Raw genomic sequence first — 15,921 nt, 5'->3', positions numbered from 1 at the left:
GCGTATAATAAATATGCTGGGGAAAATACGTTTTAAACCTTTATATCAATATACGACCTTGTATTGTTTTTTGCCGTACTCCACAGTCGTTTGCAGAATAAAGTTGTTTCTTCTAGCAGTTCAATCGCTATAAAATATGAGGTCCATTACTGCGACATGCCCAATGTCCCGCCATTTTGGAAAAGTTTTACATTCGCGCAGCTTGTTTTCCTTTTATCAGTTTCGTCTACCAAAACATGCTATAATGGTCAAAGCATGTCCAAACATGGGTCCGATCTCGATAGCGATAGCGATGATTTAGATAGCGGTGGATTGCTAGGGGCTCGTGTACTTCGCGATTTCAGTGCCCACTGAATAACTTCAGATGGTTGAAATAATCCGGACCCCTCAACTACGGCATCTCTCACAGTCTGACTTGCAAGCCCCATAAACCAGCCAATCAGCCAGCCAAACTATGCTCCGATAAATGTAGAAACAATCGTGTGCTGCAATGAAACTGTCGTCTCCTCTCCTGTCACGTGCCACCGGCGGAAGCGTATATATACGCGCGTCACAATCGCGCAGAATGGAGGCCACGCGTCTGAATCATCTCGTTTCATTTGCTGCAGCCTGTTTATGTATTCATGCTGTACGCATCGAGCCAGAGTGAAGCGATACGAAACGAAAGCAACAAGAACCATCAAAATGTTTTTTTTTTAACCTGCGTCAGAGGCTGAAAATAAGGAGGAAAACAGAGAGCCGCGGCTGTTAAACCTGATGACGGCAGCCCTGCGAGTGTTTTCAATGCTGAGCTGACTGTTTTAGACGCTGTAACCCTCATTTACGGCCATTGCCTGCACACGTGAAAGAGGAAAACTCTCCGTCACCGTCATTTGTGAATGCATATTCGCGCAATAGTAAATAACACTATATCCGAGTGTACGCTTTGTCACCGAGATATACGCGTGAACAACGACGTTACAGCGCTTGAGGAACGAGATGAAGGTCGTGCGTGAGACAAATGTTTCTTGCATACGCCGCATATCGCCCAGCATAATTAGCCAGCCACGCATATACGACCCGCTGGTGTGGCGCTCCGATAGTGCACGGCCCGCTATAGCATATCGCGTGATGGTCCTTCCTGATCGAGTGGTTGCAATGCCTGTTTTTATCTCTGGCGGAGTGCAGATTGCTTGAAAAAGGAGGCTAAATTCACGAATTTCAAAGTTAAAATTTGTGCCACCAAGTGATGAAGTTTTTAGTAAATATGGCTTGGCATAGATATTTTTTTTCTGTTTATTACGTGTTCTTAAAGCTCTTGAAGCGCACGCACAGAATATATGAAAGCTGAAAGACTGGACAGACGACGCGAACAGCATTGCGTGAAATTTAGTCGAGAGGCTGGATAGCCGAACTCGAATGCCGATCTCTGCGTTTTGCCGAACTCTACAGAGTTTAGCGTTGCTACAAACAAAAAAGATTTCATTTGAGGCTCCAAAGCAAGTGTGAGCTATTAGAGTGAAATATAGATGATACGAGGGAGTGTACAGTACTGCTGGAACATTGTACGTCCTACAAAGTTTAAACGTTCATCTGAGTGTAACGCCAACCATGAGGGGAACACAGCATGAAATATAGGACCGTGCAGTGCTGAGTTTTTCACAAGCGAGACGGTGAAGTGCAAAAGTGGTGAATATTTCGTGAGACAGGCGTGAACTAGTCGAATGTGTATTGCTAGGAGATATAGAAGACGTTCGGTGGCGAAGAGGTCTGGCGACAGGCAACAACTGCTCTAGAACGACATATATCGCCTCGCGACTAGCAGGCATATTAGCACAGCCTGCCAAATTCTATGGCCCCTATAGCGACTCTTCGCAAGGAGCGTGCTGTGCACGGAAAGAGCGATTAAGCTATTGATAAAATAGTGTGTCCCACGAGGAAAATGATTGTTAAACGATCGATAAAACGGCAGGCGCTGTCGAGGGAGTCAACGCAGGGGATAGCATAACAGCGCCCGCATTTGCTGTTTGAGAAACAAGATTGCTGTAAACAGCAGTCATACCCAATGTACGATGTCACCTTGACGAAGACATGTTGAAGCCGGCACTGAACAAATCGCCTCTCGCGTGCGGCCAGCATGTCTGCGTTTCGATTTTCTCCGGACATATCTAAAGCGACAACACCAGTTGGAAACACTGTCACTATCGTTCTTGTGTCTTGTCTTCGTCGTGGATGGATGGCAGGTCATGACCAGCCTGTCCGCATCGATGTTGGGCAGACATGGAGTGCAGGTTTCCCTGATCATAACCAGAATCCGTGGCATCGCCACCGAAGAGTCAGAATCACTGGTTTTGCGAACGAGTCGATAGCCACAATTCGCTGTGGTCTCCCTCTCGAATCCAAGAGTGCGTGCCGCCTATTTGTCGGCACAGCTGGAGCGTGCCACGTTGGTGCCGATTTCCGAAGGGTCACTGGAATCGCCGGCTGTACTTGGCTACCTTCGCCTCGATCACCCTCCCGAGCATCGAGTGTGAAGAGTTCATGGTGGCAAAAGTCGAGATGGTAATCGATTTATGAAGCCCGAATGTACTATCACGAAAGGCTGTTGCAGTATCTCCCTGCGGTTTCCGGAGGTGCTGACTGCTCATAAGTCCAGCTGTTGGGTCGCATCCTGGGGCTGTTGGTCCCTCCGGTGGTGGATCCTCTGGAAGGTGTAGCAAGCGACTGCGGCGACAACCGCGGCCAGCACCGCAAACAGGACATAGACCTGACGCGTGTACGTCCTGAATCGGTCGTCCTCCTCGTGCTCCGTGAGTCGCTGCGGTGCGCCTAGCTGTTGCAGCCGGGACCGGTCGCCGAAATCGCTGACCGACAGCGAGCGAGTGCGCACGGGGCTCCGTCGACTGGGGTCAACCTGGAACATCACCGACTGCGAACGCACCCGCCTAAAGGGCACCGCCTGGCCAGGCGTCACCTGCGAAGCGCGTGGCACAAGTGGCGCATTAGTGGCGTTGCATAATTATAATGAACTAATAGTCAATCGCACTGCTGCGGCTTGTGCGCATTTCGCGCTCTCAAGTGATTGGTGCGATAACGTCAAATGTGATTTGCAGGCAAGTCGATTAGATTCAGTTCGTATTTACGTAAAAATTGCTGAATCTCGGACGAGCGTGACTGCTACATAGCTTAGTTAAGGAAAGGTTGTGTAAAGCTAGGCAGAATGTCGAATGTCTGCACGTCGGTCATTCGCCCCCTTTAAAACTGCCTTCTCTGCAATATTACTCAATGCGGGGCAAAGCTACCCTCTGCAGTTCATTCTTAAGACTGTATACTGTGTTGACTATATGTAAGAATTCTACCGTAACACCTTTGAAATTACACAAATAAGTAATTAAAGGGCGATTGGTCGGTCATCGAAGCTTGATCTTGATTGTGAAAGTTGTGCTCGACCGAAGATGCCATCGAATATATGCGCCTGCGTGCGTGGAAAGTACATCACATGTCCTGTGCGCACTAGTTACTGAAAGGTGATCGTGTATGCTGCTCTTCAGCCGTGGAGAGCTTTGTCTGATGGATAATATCGCAAACGCAACAGGCTTCCTTGTTGTCGGCTCCGCTTTTATCGACAGTAAAAAGGCAACTCCCAGGCAAATCCAAACATGCCGTAAATGAACCAAACGTATCCATATAAGTTTGCGAACCGTTATTTATGACTTCGCCAGGAGAGCGCTATAGCGTGTCTCACAAAGGTTAGAAATGTTATCGCCTTTTCTCTACATGTCTGGGCACTGCGAAAGGACTTCACGCACAAAAGAAGATGGTATACGTTTCAGTTTCGCACGATGGTGACGCCAAACGCAGTATTATTTCAAAATGAAGCATGGTTTTCATTAAGACTGTCTACTTTGGAGAATAACTTCCCGGCACCCAGTGCTCAATGCCACTCCCTCTCCTTCAATGATAGTTTTTTCACGACTCGCGCTTCCTATACTCTAATTTATATGGGATCGTCAGTGACTGCGTTTACACCTATTCTAATCCATGCTTTCGTGCAGAGTGCCAGTGCGTGTCCTTTAGGCGTATCATTGGCAAAGCAGCCACAAGCGATGGGAGTCTTTGGCAACGTCATCTATTAATTGTCTGCCATCATTCAGGACACGGCTCCCTGCGACACGTCTTGCATTCTTTTTATGGCGAGACAATTATGCAAAGTCTGTCGATCTTTTACTAGGTCTTGCTGACTGTGGATGTAGTGTCTTGAGCTCCCTGAGCAGCAAAGAGCAGCATTGAGGCGTATGCCTCAGGGAACGATCCACTCTTGTATACACACATCACATCGATGTTCCGCGTTCCTCAAGTCGTTTAAGGCCTGCTCACATACGTCAGCGTACAAAACCTGATGGCACAAAGGTAACGCCGCGAGTTTGTTTTTCTACCCACTGGACGGTTTTGCCACGGACACAACGTGTCCACTAGATGGACGCGCGCCGGTGTTTATAGTGTTACGACAATTCACGAAGTGTCTCGATGCACGTTAATTTCGGAAAAATACTTTCGCGTTTCGTTGTCGCTTTCCCGCGATTATTTCGCGGAAAGCAATCGAAATAACGGCTGACATAACAACGGTCTCCATCCATGGATGGCGATGTACACATTGAACCAATCACGAGGACGTGTTTGCGCACCGGGACAGAGACGAGGAAAACTGTATCCACCGAGAAATGCCGTGTTTCAAAAGTGCATGGGCGCCTGGGTATAGTGACCGTGCTGTTCGGCAGCTGCGCTATACGATAATCAACCATTTCATGTGTGCCTTCGCTGTCAAGCCGTCTCATGTCGCATGTACACTGTGATCCGTCCACTCGAAACGCTGCCACGCGCATAGGAGAGCTAAATGGAACCTGCTCGCGAATATCCATTACAAATAACCTATGTGTGTCTACTTATGGAATGCGATAGCCATCATAACACACTTGATTCGACAACGCAAAGTAACAACTTGAGGAACGGAAAATTGTGGAAACTCCTACAAACGGCGAACCGTTGAGAAAGGTTGTCTTTCTGTTCCACGCGAGTCACCGCAAGGGCCTGCTTATGCGAAAATTCCAACTCGCACACAGCTAAAAAGTTCATTGCCCAAGAGTAGCTTGTGGATTTGCAGTATAGTTTCACACTGTGTAATTAAGAGATCGGCGGTATTTTGTCTGTTCTGGTAGAATGGTGGTTTCATGATGTAACATATGAAAATGTCTCCAACCAAGTCGAGGTGAAAACACGCCATAGGCTCGCCCAGCAGTCTGTACTACACAAAGGCGTTTCGGGACCCATACTTGTGTGTTTTTCACCATGACTTGGTCCGTGATCGCGACTTCATCAAGGGCCGAATTAACGAAACTTCGCTTTCGATAGCACGTTTTCCCATTGGTCAGCCGACTTGGCTAATTATATATCCCGCATCGTGATTGGCTCAAGTATTCTCATACGACTTCTTATTTATTTGCGATGTTTTTGTGAACACGAGTACACTTGCCCGACAACTCGGTGTGCGCCGGCTTATATAGTCACGAAGACTTTTTTAGATGCGGGTAAATTTACGTCTGAGTGAAACGTGTTTCGTCTAAGAGCTTTTCAAATAGGCAAAGGGACCCTGAAAAATGGGTGTCAGAAGAAGTGCCGTACCTGTAGGTTGTTCTTGATGGCTACCAGCCTTCGCTCTGCGGGCGACAGGTTGGTGAGCAGGGCCTTCATATCCCGCGACAGATGCTGGCCCCTGCTGGCCGCGGTGGCCGCCTGCTGGATGGCCAGAAGCCGCTGCTCGCGGCTTTGGTTGCGCCGGTGGAACAGCCGGATGTGCGACGACCTGCGCGAGTGCGCTGACGTCACACAGAGTAGCGAACTAACGTTCACTGTCGTAACAGTATTCCTGAACCGTCTCTAGACTTTCGAGCTTGTCCAGCAACATTCCTTCAGCTGTTCTGTAAGGTATACACAAAACATGAAGGGCCAGAGATGAAACAATTTCACTCTATAGTTGCAGAATATTGTTGTTGATTGATTGATACGTGGGGTTTAACGTCCCAAAACCACCATATGATTATGAGAGACGCCGTAGTGGAGGGCTCCGGAAATTTCGACCACCTGGGGTTCTTTAACGTGCGCCCAAATCTGCGCACACGGGCCTACAACATTTCCGCCTCCATCGGAAATGCAGCCGCCGCAGCCGGGATTTGATCCCGCGACCTGCGGATTAGCAGCCGAGTACTTTAGCCACTAGACCACCGCGGCGGGGGTCAAAATACTGTTGTGCTCACGTAACTTGTTTTATTATCTCTCAAAGCTCGAATACAAATTTGGAAATTAAAAAAAAAAAGCTTCATGTTTATGGATACAGTATGCCATAAAGTTCACTATTGTGTTACCTGCTGCCGCAACTAATCAATGGTATACGTTCGATCAGTTTGCTTGTACACAGTTATTGACCATTCTTAAGGGCTCATCGGCTGGAATGAGCACATTTACGAATAGTAGTTTAGGAACTTCGTCGCTTACTGTGTTTTTATTATTATTATTATACTAATTTCTCCCGCGTCCCTTCATCTGTGCAAGGTGGTATACCGGTTATACCAAACTGGTTAACATACCTGCCATTGCTCTCTCTCTCTCTCTCTCTCTCTCTCGATTTTTTTCCTTGACTTCTTTCTGTAAGGGTGGATTTGCGTGGGAAAGATGTCGAGTTTTAGGATGTTAACAATTATTGTTATCACCGCTGTTCATAGCTCACGTGTCTCTCCTGCACATAAAGCCGGCGACTTCCTGCTACGGTGAATGAATGAGCGCGTGCATAATTTTGCACCTTTTCCTCATATATAGGCCGTCCTGTTTTCAGTGACGATTTTCCATTGCTTTTTCTTATGTGATTCTTAAAGAGAAAAGAAGAGAAAAGTGAGCCTCGCAACTGTCTGCATCAGAGTGCGACACCTCAACAGTAGCTCACGAGGGATGGGGGTAAGGAGGGATAAAATGCATAGAGATAGAGAGATTAAAGGAGAGAGCGCGGCGCAGGGACAGCGACAACCAGAAGGAAGGAGAAGATAGGAAAGATGGACACGGTCGCAGGATTCTGAGGACGGGGCACCACTCAGCGAGAGCTCTTGTCGGCGGCAGGAGATGGCGTAGGGCGAGCCAGTCGGCCAGTGCTTCGCTGTCGTCGGAGATAGCGGGGGCACAACCGATTGGCACTAAATCCAGAGAGCGTGTCCCTTCCATTGCTTTTTATATAACCTCTGTATGTAGCTTTCTGTATCCATACATGACGCTTTCCGACGCTCGCAGCTTATGCCTCTGTGACGCAAGTTCTGACTTGTTTCCCATTTGCGTGAAATCACGAATGAGTCCTCCAGATGTGAGAATCGTATGCCCAAAAGGTAACAACCAAGAACTATCGGTATGTTCTTACATGCGACAGGCGTTCAAAGCAAGGCACGATTGCACTATTGCTGATACTCAAAATGTTTTTTGGGATTCCAAGAAAATAATGGTTTATAGCGTACATAGACGAAACGTAAGATGCGCTAGAATAATAATGAACGCAATAATAAAGAAATGAAGCAGGTTTCTGTCGAGTCTTGATGTTCTCAGGGGACCCGCGATCGGAATAATAAGAACTTCCATGGTCTCCGATGCATTCGCCTAAGATGACCAGAAGGCATTAGCCAACTTTTTTCTTCTCAGTCAATGTACCGATGCTGCCCCGCCCTAATTCGGTGGCTTTTCTCACCCAATGTGGTTTTCGTGTTGCCTCCAGGATCAGAGGCATTGCAGGCATTCTGCACCTAGCCTATGGCCTCCGTGATCGGCTCACTTTGGACCAAGTGAGGATGTGATGAGAGAACGTCACCGTGTTGTGACGTCGTCACGTTTTGTGGCGTCGCTGTGACGTCACAAATTCTGTCGATTTGTGACGTCGTGATTACGTCGCGTGATAATTATTCGCAGCGCGTGCTCGTGTTGCCGTTGACGGTCATCCCCGCGTTCGGCGCGGCATCTACGGCTCTCGCCTTGCAAGTTTTCGTCCGTAAGTGCTGTCTGGCGGCCGTGAGCCTGCTTTAATGTTTCGCCTTTCATTGTACACAAAGGAAGCTCTAGCTCAAAGAGAAGTTTCTTGCGAAAACGGGACAGATCCGCAGTCTTCCGGTGGCTCTGTTCAGCCCTTCGAAGATAGTGGAAGAGAGGGGAGTAGAAAAGGCTTAATATAAGAAAAACTCGTAGTGTACTTGGAATGAGCGCAGGGCTTTGACGCAGCGTAAAGACGAAAGTCATCGATCTTAGCATGGAGCGGTCAGTCCCAGCGGCGCATCGGAGGCAGTGTACGCTCGAGTCCAGAGCAGAGGCGCAAGCGGCACCATGAACGTGACACGCACCCAATATTGGAGGCGCAAAAAAAAAAAGAAAAACTGTCTCGACAAGGCTGGTGAGCCATGTGCAAAGTTCGATCGGCACTCATTCTCTCCCCGAGTCGCTCCTTGGGATCGATTAGTTTCTGCTTTGTTTACAAAACGGGCCTAGGGAAGCCTGCGTCCGCGGTATCTGGTGAAAAAGGCCGCACGAAGGCCGCCTTGGTCGCGTTCGTCGGTCATGTATGAGATCATGAATTCTGATTCAGTGTGCCAGATGCTGTCATGCGGGTCTTCGCTCCCACTGGCATGTCCAATGCTGTCGGAACTGATAGCAGCGCCACTTCTGATCTGTATGAGCGTCCTTCCTTTCAAGGTCTGGATATATGATTTCGTGAGGTAATTGTTAGTCGCCATTTACTTAGTTATTGTTTAAGAAATGGGGGTGAGGGAGAAGAAAGTACACATTACGGAACTGTGTGTGTGTCGTGCGTGCGTGCGTGCGTGCGTGCGTGTGTGCGTGTGCGTGTGTGTGTGTGTGCGTGTGTGTGTGTGTGTGTGTGTGTGTGTGTGTGTGTGTGTGTGTGTGTGTGTGTGTGAAATTGTAAAGAGAGAAAGAGAAGTTATATCATATTCGAAAATTTCTAATAACAAATCAAATAACATTGCATTCGATTCCACTCGGTACTCGAATCGAATAGGGCATGTTGAAAGTACTAAATATTTTGGACTACTTTTCGAATAATTAACGCTGGAGGGACACCTAAGAATCAACACGTTGAAATAGCGAAGTATCATTTTTTTTCTTTTTTTATAGCTAGTAGATTGCCAAGATACATGCACTTAATGTTGCCGAAGCAAATGCGGCCCCAATTCACTGTCATTATCATAGAAGCATTGAGCGTATGATTATGAGCGGAAATCGGCGCAACCGACGGGAGGGGACAGAAAAGAGGAAACGGAGCACTGGATTTTGTCAGCACTGTGTGTCCTCTTTTCTGTGCCCTCCTGTCGGTTGCGCTGATCTGCGCTCATAATCGTGTCATTGTCCCGACATTCGTAATGTGCTATCATATGAAGCATTAAACTTTTAGGCCCAAGCATTATTTGATAACTGGTGACAAAGTACCACCTCGAATAGTGAAGTAACTGCTGTATCCACTGTGTAGTCGCTACTACTGCATACAATCCTACCTCACTTGACAAACGTTGAAAGATAGCGTTTGCTAGAACATGAACCCCTACCGCACACTCCTAAGTGTAACGTCGCATGGGTGGGAATCCACCATTCTAAGTTTCCTCAAGTTTTGTTTGTTTGTTTGCTTGTTGGTTTGCTTTCGCGTGAAATCTAGCTCGTCCGAAGTATATCACGCTTGGATTACCTGGTGTATTGACGCTCGAAGCACCCAGGAATTGTATTCTGCTCAGAATACATGGTTTCAAAATGAAAGGTTCCATTTTTTTTTTCGAATAGGGATAACCGCTTGTGCAATTCTGACAGGACCGATCGATCAGTGCGTGCACGGGGCACCTTGCGTTGAGCAAAAGTTCCAGACAGAGCGTGCTATATACAACATGAATGAGGGCACGCAGCCGAACGGCGCTGTTGTCTGGGTCTTTTCTATTGTGATCGGTAATGCGTGGGCTCCTTCTAGGGAACGAATGGATCGATTTTGGTGAACCGAGGAATCCTGGGCGATAAAGAATCTCATACTAAAGTATACCACCTGCGCATCTTCGCGCGTGCGCGCAGTGTTTGCTTCCTCTCTCGTTTCCTCCTTCCGTTGCCCGTTTTGCGTAAATGTATAGGTAACAAACCCGACGTTAATCTCGTCGACGCGCGTTTCGCTTAATAACTTTTTTTTGTTGTCATTTTTTGTCAGACTTGAAAGCGAGCATCATTCGAGTGCTCGGGCAAAAAATAATGCCATCATCGTTTTTTTTTTCAGTTGATGTTTTGATCCTCGTACACCCGTTTTCGAAGGCTTTGGGCCCTAATTACATTGCCTCCATGATCGGACGTATCGCGAGCTTTTTACACCTAGCCTGTTTTTGCACTACCTTCGTGATCGGTGCACCTTCGACGAAGCGACGTCGTGGGATGACGTCATCATTTGACGTAGCAAATTCTGGCGCCTGTGACGTCGCGATTACGTCATATGATGCCACTGCCAACTGATGATGGTTTTTTTTCATCACTTGTGGTGACGCCGACGATCGATCAATTTCTCGCGTTTGATGGGGCACCTAAGGCTTCCGCCTTAATAGAGGGATATACACTGTGTCACCATTAATATGCATGAGCAGCCGTTACGCCGTATAGTGACCACTCTTTGAGTTTTCTTCGTAAATAATTGCGTACGTACATAAATTGGGTACCATTTATATAAATTAAGTACCATATAAAAATAAGATTAAGTACATATAAATATATAAATTAAGTACCAAAATTAAGTATATAAATTAATTAAGTATACATTATATAAATTATATATAAATTATAATTAAGTATATAAATTAAGTAGCAAACAAATAAACTCCTATCTTCCAGGGTTCTTCAACGAAGCAAGCCAACTTTGTGGAACTATGAATTCCTCTATACTCGGCACCATAAAGAGAACGTTAACCAGAACGAATGGCAAGTTTCTCGAATAAGGGCATGTTGAAAGCAGCTGTTGCTTCCATATCAGCTGCGTGAAAGCACAAAAAGCGCAGGAGAACAGAGGTAATGAATATCTAAGCGGCAGTAAAAATCCATTATTCCAGTGGCCTTGTTTCCCGCGCCCGGGAATTTCGCAACTGACATTAGGCAACAGCTTGCAGCGCTTTAGTGCAGGCATGATGCATTTATACTATTGCAGTAGAGTTTTTTCTTCAATTCGATGTTTGCGCGACCCTAAAGCGAACGGTGCAGCGCTCAATAGATTATGGCCGGCGTCAAGTACCACCGTTGGTTATAGCGTCACGCAGAGGTTTAGCCCAGTTGGGCTTCCTCAACGCGGTAGCATCCAATGAGGCAGTATTCAACCATAAACGCTAATGTATACGCATTCAACAACCTTTCCTTGCACTTCGACGCATTCTAACAGCATCTCTGCTGCTGAGGAATGCGACCTGGAATAGTGTGTCGTTGCTGTCACTGTGCTCGCTGCCACTGCTTTGACAGAACTGTACACCTAAAGAAGACAGGTTCATGTGCATTGCATTGTCAGATAACACGAACAGTTGTCGACCAACGACCAAGAGATGTCTCCGTACTCAACGTTTCGAAAAGGAAACTTGCCTTTGTCAGAGTATAACGGCACTGATGAATACAATGCAGTGTTATAGAAACTTCACGTCCTGTAACGCCCTTTCATTGTCAGTGTACTGTTGGGCCCGTATTTACAACAACTTCTTACGCTAAAACTTTTACGGTCAGAATATTTCGGCCAATCACAATGTAGAACATATCAATAACGAAGCCTTCTGAAGAAACGGTTAACGCACGCACGAAAGAGAAATTATGTGAATTCGGCCCCTGAGATATGCGCCTTAAGTATGCAGAAATGTGAATCTTCGTGAACCCTGTCCACAGCGTTCATTTCTGAACTGTGCTTCATTTCACTCGACGATTTCTCGCAATCTTCATGGCCGCTTGCCACTAATGGCGAATTCTATTGAGAGAACAGAAGCACTCAAAAGCAAGCTGAAAGTGGTCTCTTCATTGCCGGCGTGTTTCAGTGGTCGAACAGTTGTAGGAACATGCTCGAGCAGTGCCATCCATGGGTATAGAGCGAGGGTGCTTTTGTTGCTGCAAGAGCAGGCAGGGGTACTTGTAGTGCTCTCGCCTGAAAAGCGGAGTATAGGCGCAGTATACGACGAATCACGCGACTTTTAATTGTCACATTCGCCGTATTTGTTTTCGTTCTTTATTATTATTTCTTTTCTTTTTGCCGGTGAGCGTGGTGGCACCACCACGTGTCGTTTGATGATAGTAACGGTAGCAACTATTACGGCTACGAAGTGTACGTATAGCAACATTTGGTGAATGCGTCCCTGCACTAACATACGTAATTTCGTGATTACGATAATGGCGAACATGCGAGTGACAATTTTCACGCGTATTTCGCTGGTGACCCGCAGAGAATATGGAGCCTTCGAATGTTTTGCTCAGATGCTATATTTATCTCCAACCGTCTCCTTCTCTCCCGAAGTGTGCCGCATTGTATTGGGAGATCGAGTAGCCCTACCTCACTGCTCGGCGCCCCTACTCCTGTTCTTTCAATGGAATTCGTCATAACGTGCATACATGGACGGTATCAAGAAGGAAACAAGGCTGGAATATAGATTCCCCAGGAGAAGAACCGCTCCTAAAGACGGAAAGAAAAACTCGCCAGGTCCAGGCTTGTCATCGTTTCATGAACTCTGTCTCTCTTCAGCTTGCTTGCGAAGAAACTAGAGAGATTGGGACTTAAATATCGATTACTAGTGAGAGAGAGAAATGGAGAGAAAAGGCAGGGAGGTTAACCAAGCTTGGCTCGCTTGTGAAGAAATTTGAGAGATTATGACTTAAATATGAATCGCTAATGGGAGAGAGAGTAATTGAGAGAAAAGGCAGGGAGGTTAACCAAGCTTGGCTCGCTTGCGAAGAAATTAAAGAGATCATGACTAAAATATGAATTGCTAATGGGAGAGGGAGAGAGAGACAGAAATGGAGAGGAAAGGCAGAGAGGTTAACCAAGCTTGACTCGGTTGGCTACCCTACACTTTGGGTTGGGGAAAGGGGCACCGAATAATAGAAAGGAAAGAGATAGAGAAGAAGAGTAAGAAAGAGATGGATAAATAGTCAGCTCGACAATACACAGTACGGTCTCACGCTGATCTTTAAGAAGCGCTCGTGAAGTTCGGCGGTGAATCACAAGAGGGCTTTCGTAACTTTGCGCATATGCGAGACCGTCGGCCAAAGTCCCATGTGACGGAGCTTGGACCCGTCACATGGATGGTTGTTAACATCCCAGGATCATTACATGGTATATGAAGGAAATGTAGTGTGCTCTGTACCAACATGTTGTGCCTCATTTTGTTTATTGGCCGTGGGTGGTATTGCATGAACTCTGTCTCTCTATCGCGCTAGTTTGCGAAGGAGTGAGAGAGATTAGGATGCTAAATATTATCATTGAGTGAAGTTAGTTTGCATTATTAGAAGACTGAATCGGTGAGGCTTACAATGTAATCCTCTGTAATCGCCATATCTGGATGCGTCGCTAAGTATTTAGAGGCTCCCTGTCATTCTGATATTCATTTGCGACAACATTCCTATTGAAAAAAAAAAACCTAATGAGCGTTTTCATATATTCTAGGCAAAAGTGTATTTTGAAAGACATGAATGAAATAAAAAAAAACATTTGTACAGCGGGTACAGTCCTGAGTTGGGACCATCAATCGACACCGACATTGTCGCATATTCAGTGATGACACTATCAAACGTTCATTTAATTTCATTTCGTGTTGACGTGCTTTAAGGGTAAACGTATCTAACAGAAATTATTGCGAAAGACGACTATCCAGTCAAGATTCTTTAAAAAGTTCTGTAGTATTCACTGTAGATCTTCATTCCATAAAAAGAACAAAACAAAAAAAAGCTTGACAATCAACTTGCTCTTCGCCAGTATCAGAGTTTACTAGTATAAGGATAAGAGTTTACAGTATAAGAGTTTACAGTGTAAGGATCGTACGAATGTTCAATAATTCCTCGTAACTTTACCGTAGGCAAGGCCACATGCTTGGCTAACCGCACACGCATGTAAGGAAAGAACAGAAGTGCAGCGGGCGGCTTTTCCCCACTAAGCTTCCTACTGTGGAAAAGCCAGCTTTAACGAAGACGTTACAGGACAGCAGTTTTGCGTCATGTGGACGTGATTCCGCGAAAGATGTAGGATCATGCATGTTTCCTGATCTTTGCGCGTATCGTGCAGGAAACAGCAGAAGCCTTGCAAGTGGGTCGGTACGCTGGAATTCTACCTACACGTAGAAGCAGTGTCATTGATCGGTAACTATTTGTAGCTACAGTGTCAGTCCGAGTGCAGACCTGTCGAACTAGATAAGTTTCTTCTTTCTCGATTAATATGAAAAAAAGATGCATTTTCGAAAAAAAAAAGCGTTTATCTAGTTAGCGATAGGTTTCTGTACTCCCGTAGCGCTGGTTTGATGTGCATGTGTTCTATGTATAAGAGCTTGCACGAACCGTCGTATAGGTTCGCCCCGCCGTGGTGGTCTAGTGGCTAAGGTGCTCGGCTGCCGACCCGCAGGTCGCGGGTTCGAATCCCGGCTGCGGCGGCTGCATTTCCGATGGAGGCGGAAATGTTGTAGGCCCATGTGCTCAGATTTGGGTGCACGTTAAAGAACCCCAGGTGGTCGAAATTTCCGGAGCCCTCCACTACGGTGTCTCTCATAATCATATGATGGTTTTGGAGCGTTGAACCCCACAAATCAATCAATCAATCAATCAATCAACCATCGTATAGGTTATCAGGCCTAAAAATAAACTGCCTGTGTTGAGCACGCGTGTCGTGTGTGATGTACCAAGGATGCTCTTATAGATGAGCACCACGGTTGCTCAGTGACTAATAATCGTCTGGCCAATATCGATGGTTCAATGGTGTGCGGGTCCTGTTAAGCATCCATGAACCCGTATTACGTACGTGCGAAAGTGGCTCTCTTGAAAATGACTTCAACCTGTGAAGGAGTACTCATCGAAGGCAAATGTATGAAAATGACTTGAACCTGTAACGTATTGTTTATCTCGGACAGATGTCTGATCCTATCGTTTCCATCAGCACATGGCTCTTAAAATCCGTGTGCTGATGGCAGTGACAGGATTATCATGCAGATTACTACTATGAGCGGCAGTGAGTACCCGAACGCAAGCTAATGAGGAAACACTCTTGCATAAAATAAATTTTCTTCATACGCGTCGTCATAAAATGAAATACAGCGACAAAATAAACTTACATTTTTGCGCTTTGGAATGTCCAGCAGCTGCCTGCAAAACCATATGAATATACGGTAAGTCGTCACGCTATTTTCCTGCGGACCAACACTATGATTTACATTATCCAACGTAAAGTTCGTTACGAATGTGTCTGGTGAATACTTTACAATTATGAAGATTTATGCTTCTACCTCGAGTGATATTCGCCTGGAATTCGGTGTGCTATGAATCTCTTAAAGGAGCGAGAGACAACAGCAACTCAAAACTGTGTGCGATTCAGTTATCGAGGCAATTTCACCCAGAGTAATTATTTTTTTTTTTGCTTTTAGGAAGACAGTTTCAGGTATTGTGCGACAAACTAAGTGCTCGAAGCCTGGCTACAAAATAAAAATAAAGTGCGGCTCATAATTACAATAGCAAAGGTTTGATATATAAGCTTTCACCAAGTGTCCTTCCCCGTTCGAACTGACAGTGAGATGTAGATAGTCCTTCCCGACTTAGTGCTGGTGCATGGCGTACCTTTAGAGAAGCGATAGAAAGTTGTTACATATGTAATCTCGTGCAACATAGGGAGCG

General features: G+C 46.1%; 1 protein-coding gene across 1 annotated transcript; it reads right to left on the bottom strand.

Annotated features, from left to right (window-relative positions):
• Positions 1-2,306: 2,306 nt before the first annotated feature.
• On the bottom strand, positions 2,307-15,392 carry LOC142814855 (uncharacterized). Its single transcript, XM_075894102.1, has 3 exons — positions 15,366-15,392; positions 5,659-5,839; positions 2,307-2,953 (listed from the first exon to the last, which is right to left on the bottom strand). Coding segments are annotated over exons 1-3 (513 nt in total). The 5' UTR covers positions 15,368-15,392; the 3' UTR covers positions 2,307-2,623.
• Between the last annotated feature and the right edge of the window lie 529 nt (positions 15,393-15,921).

This window comes from Rhipicephalus microplus, chromosome 1 (genome assembly GCF_043290135.1).
Source record: "Rhipicephalus microplus isolate Deutch F79 chromosome 1, USDA_Rmic, whole genome shotgun sequence".
In the NCBI taxonomy this organism is placed as follows: Eukaryota; Metazoa; Arthropoda; class Arachnida; order Ixodida; family Ixodidae; genus Rhipicephalus; species Rhipicephalus microplus.
This window is presented reverse-complemented; position numbering and strand designations above follow the sequence as displayed.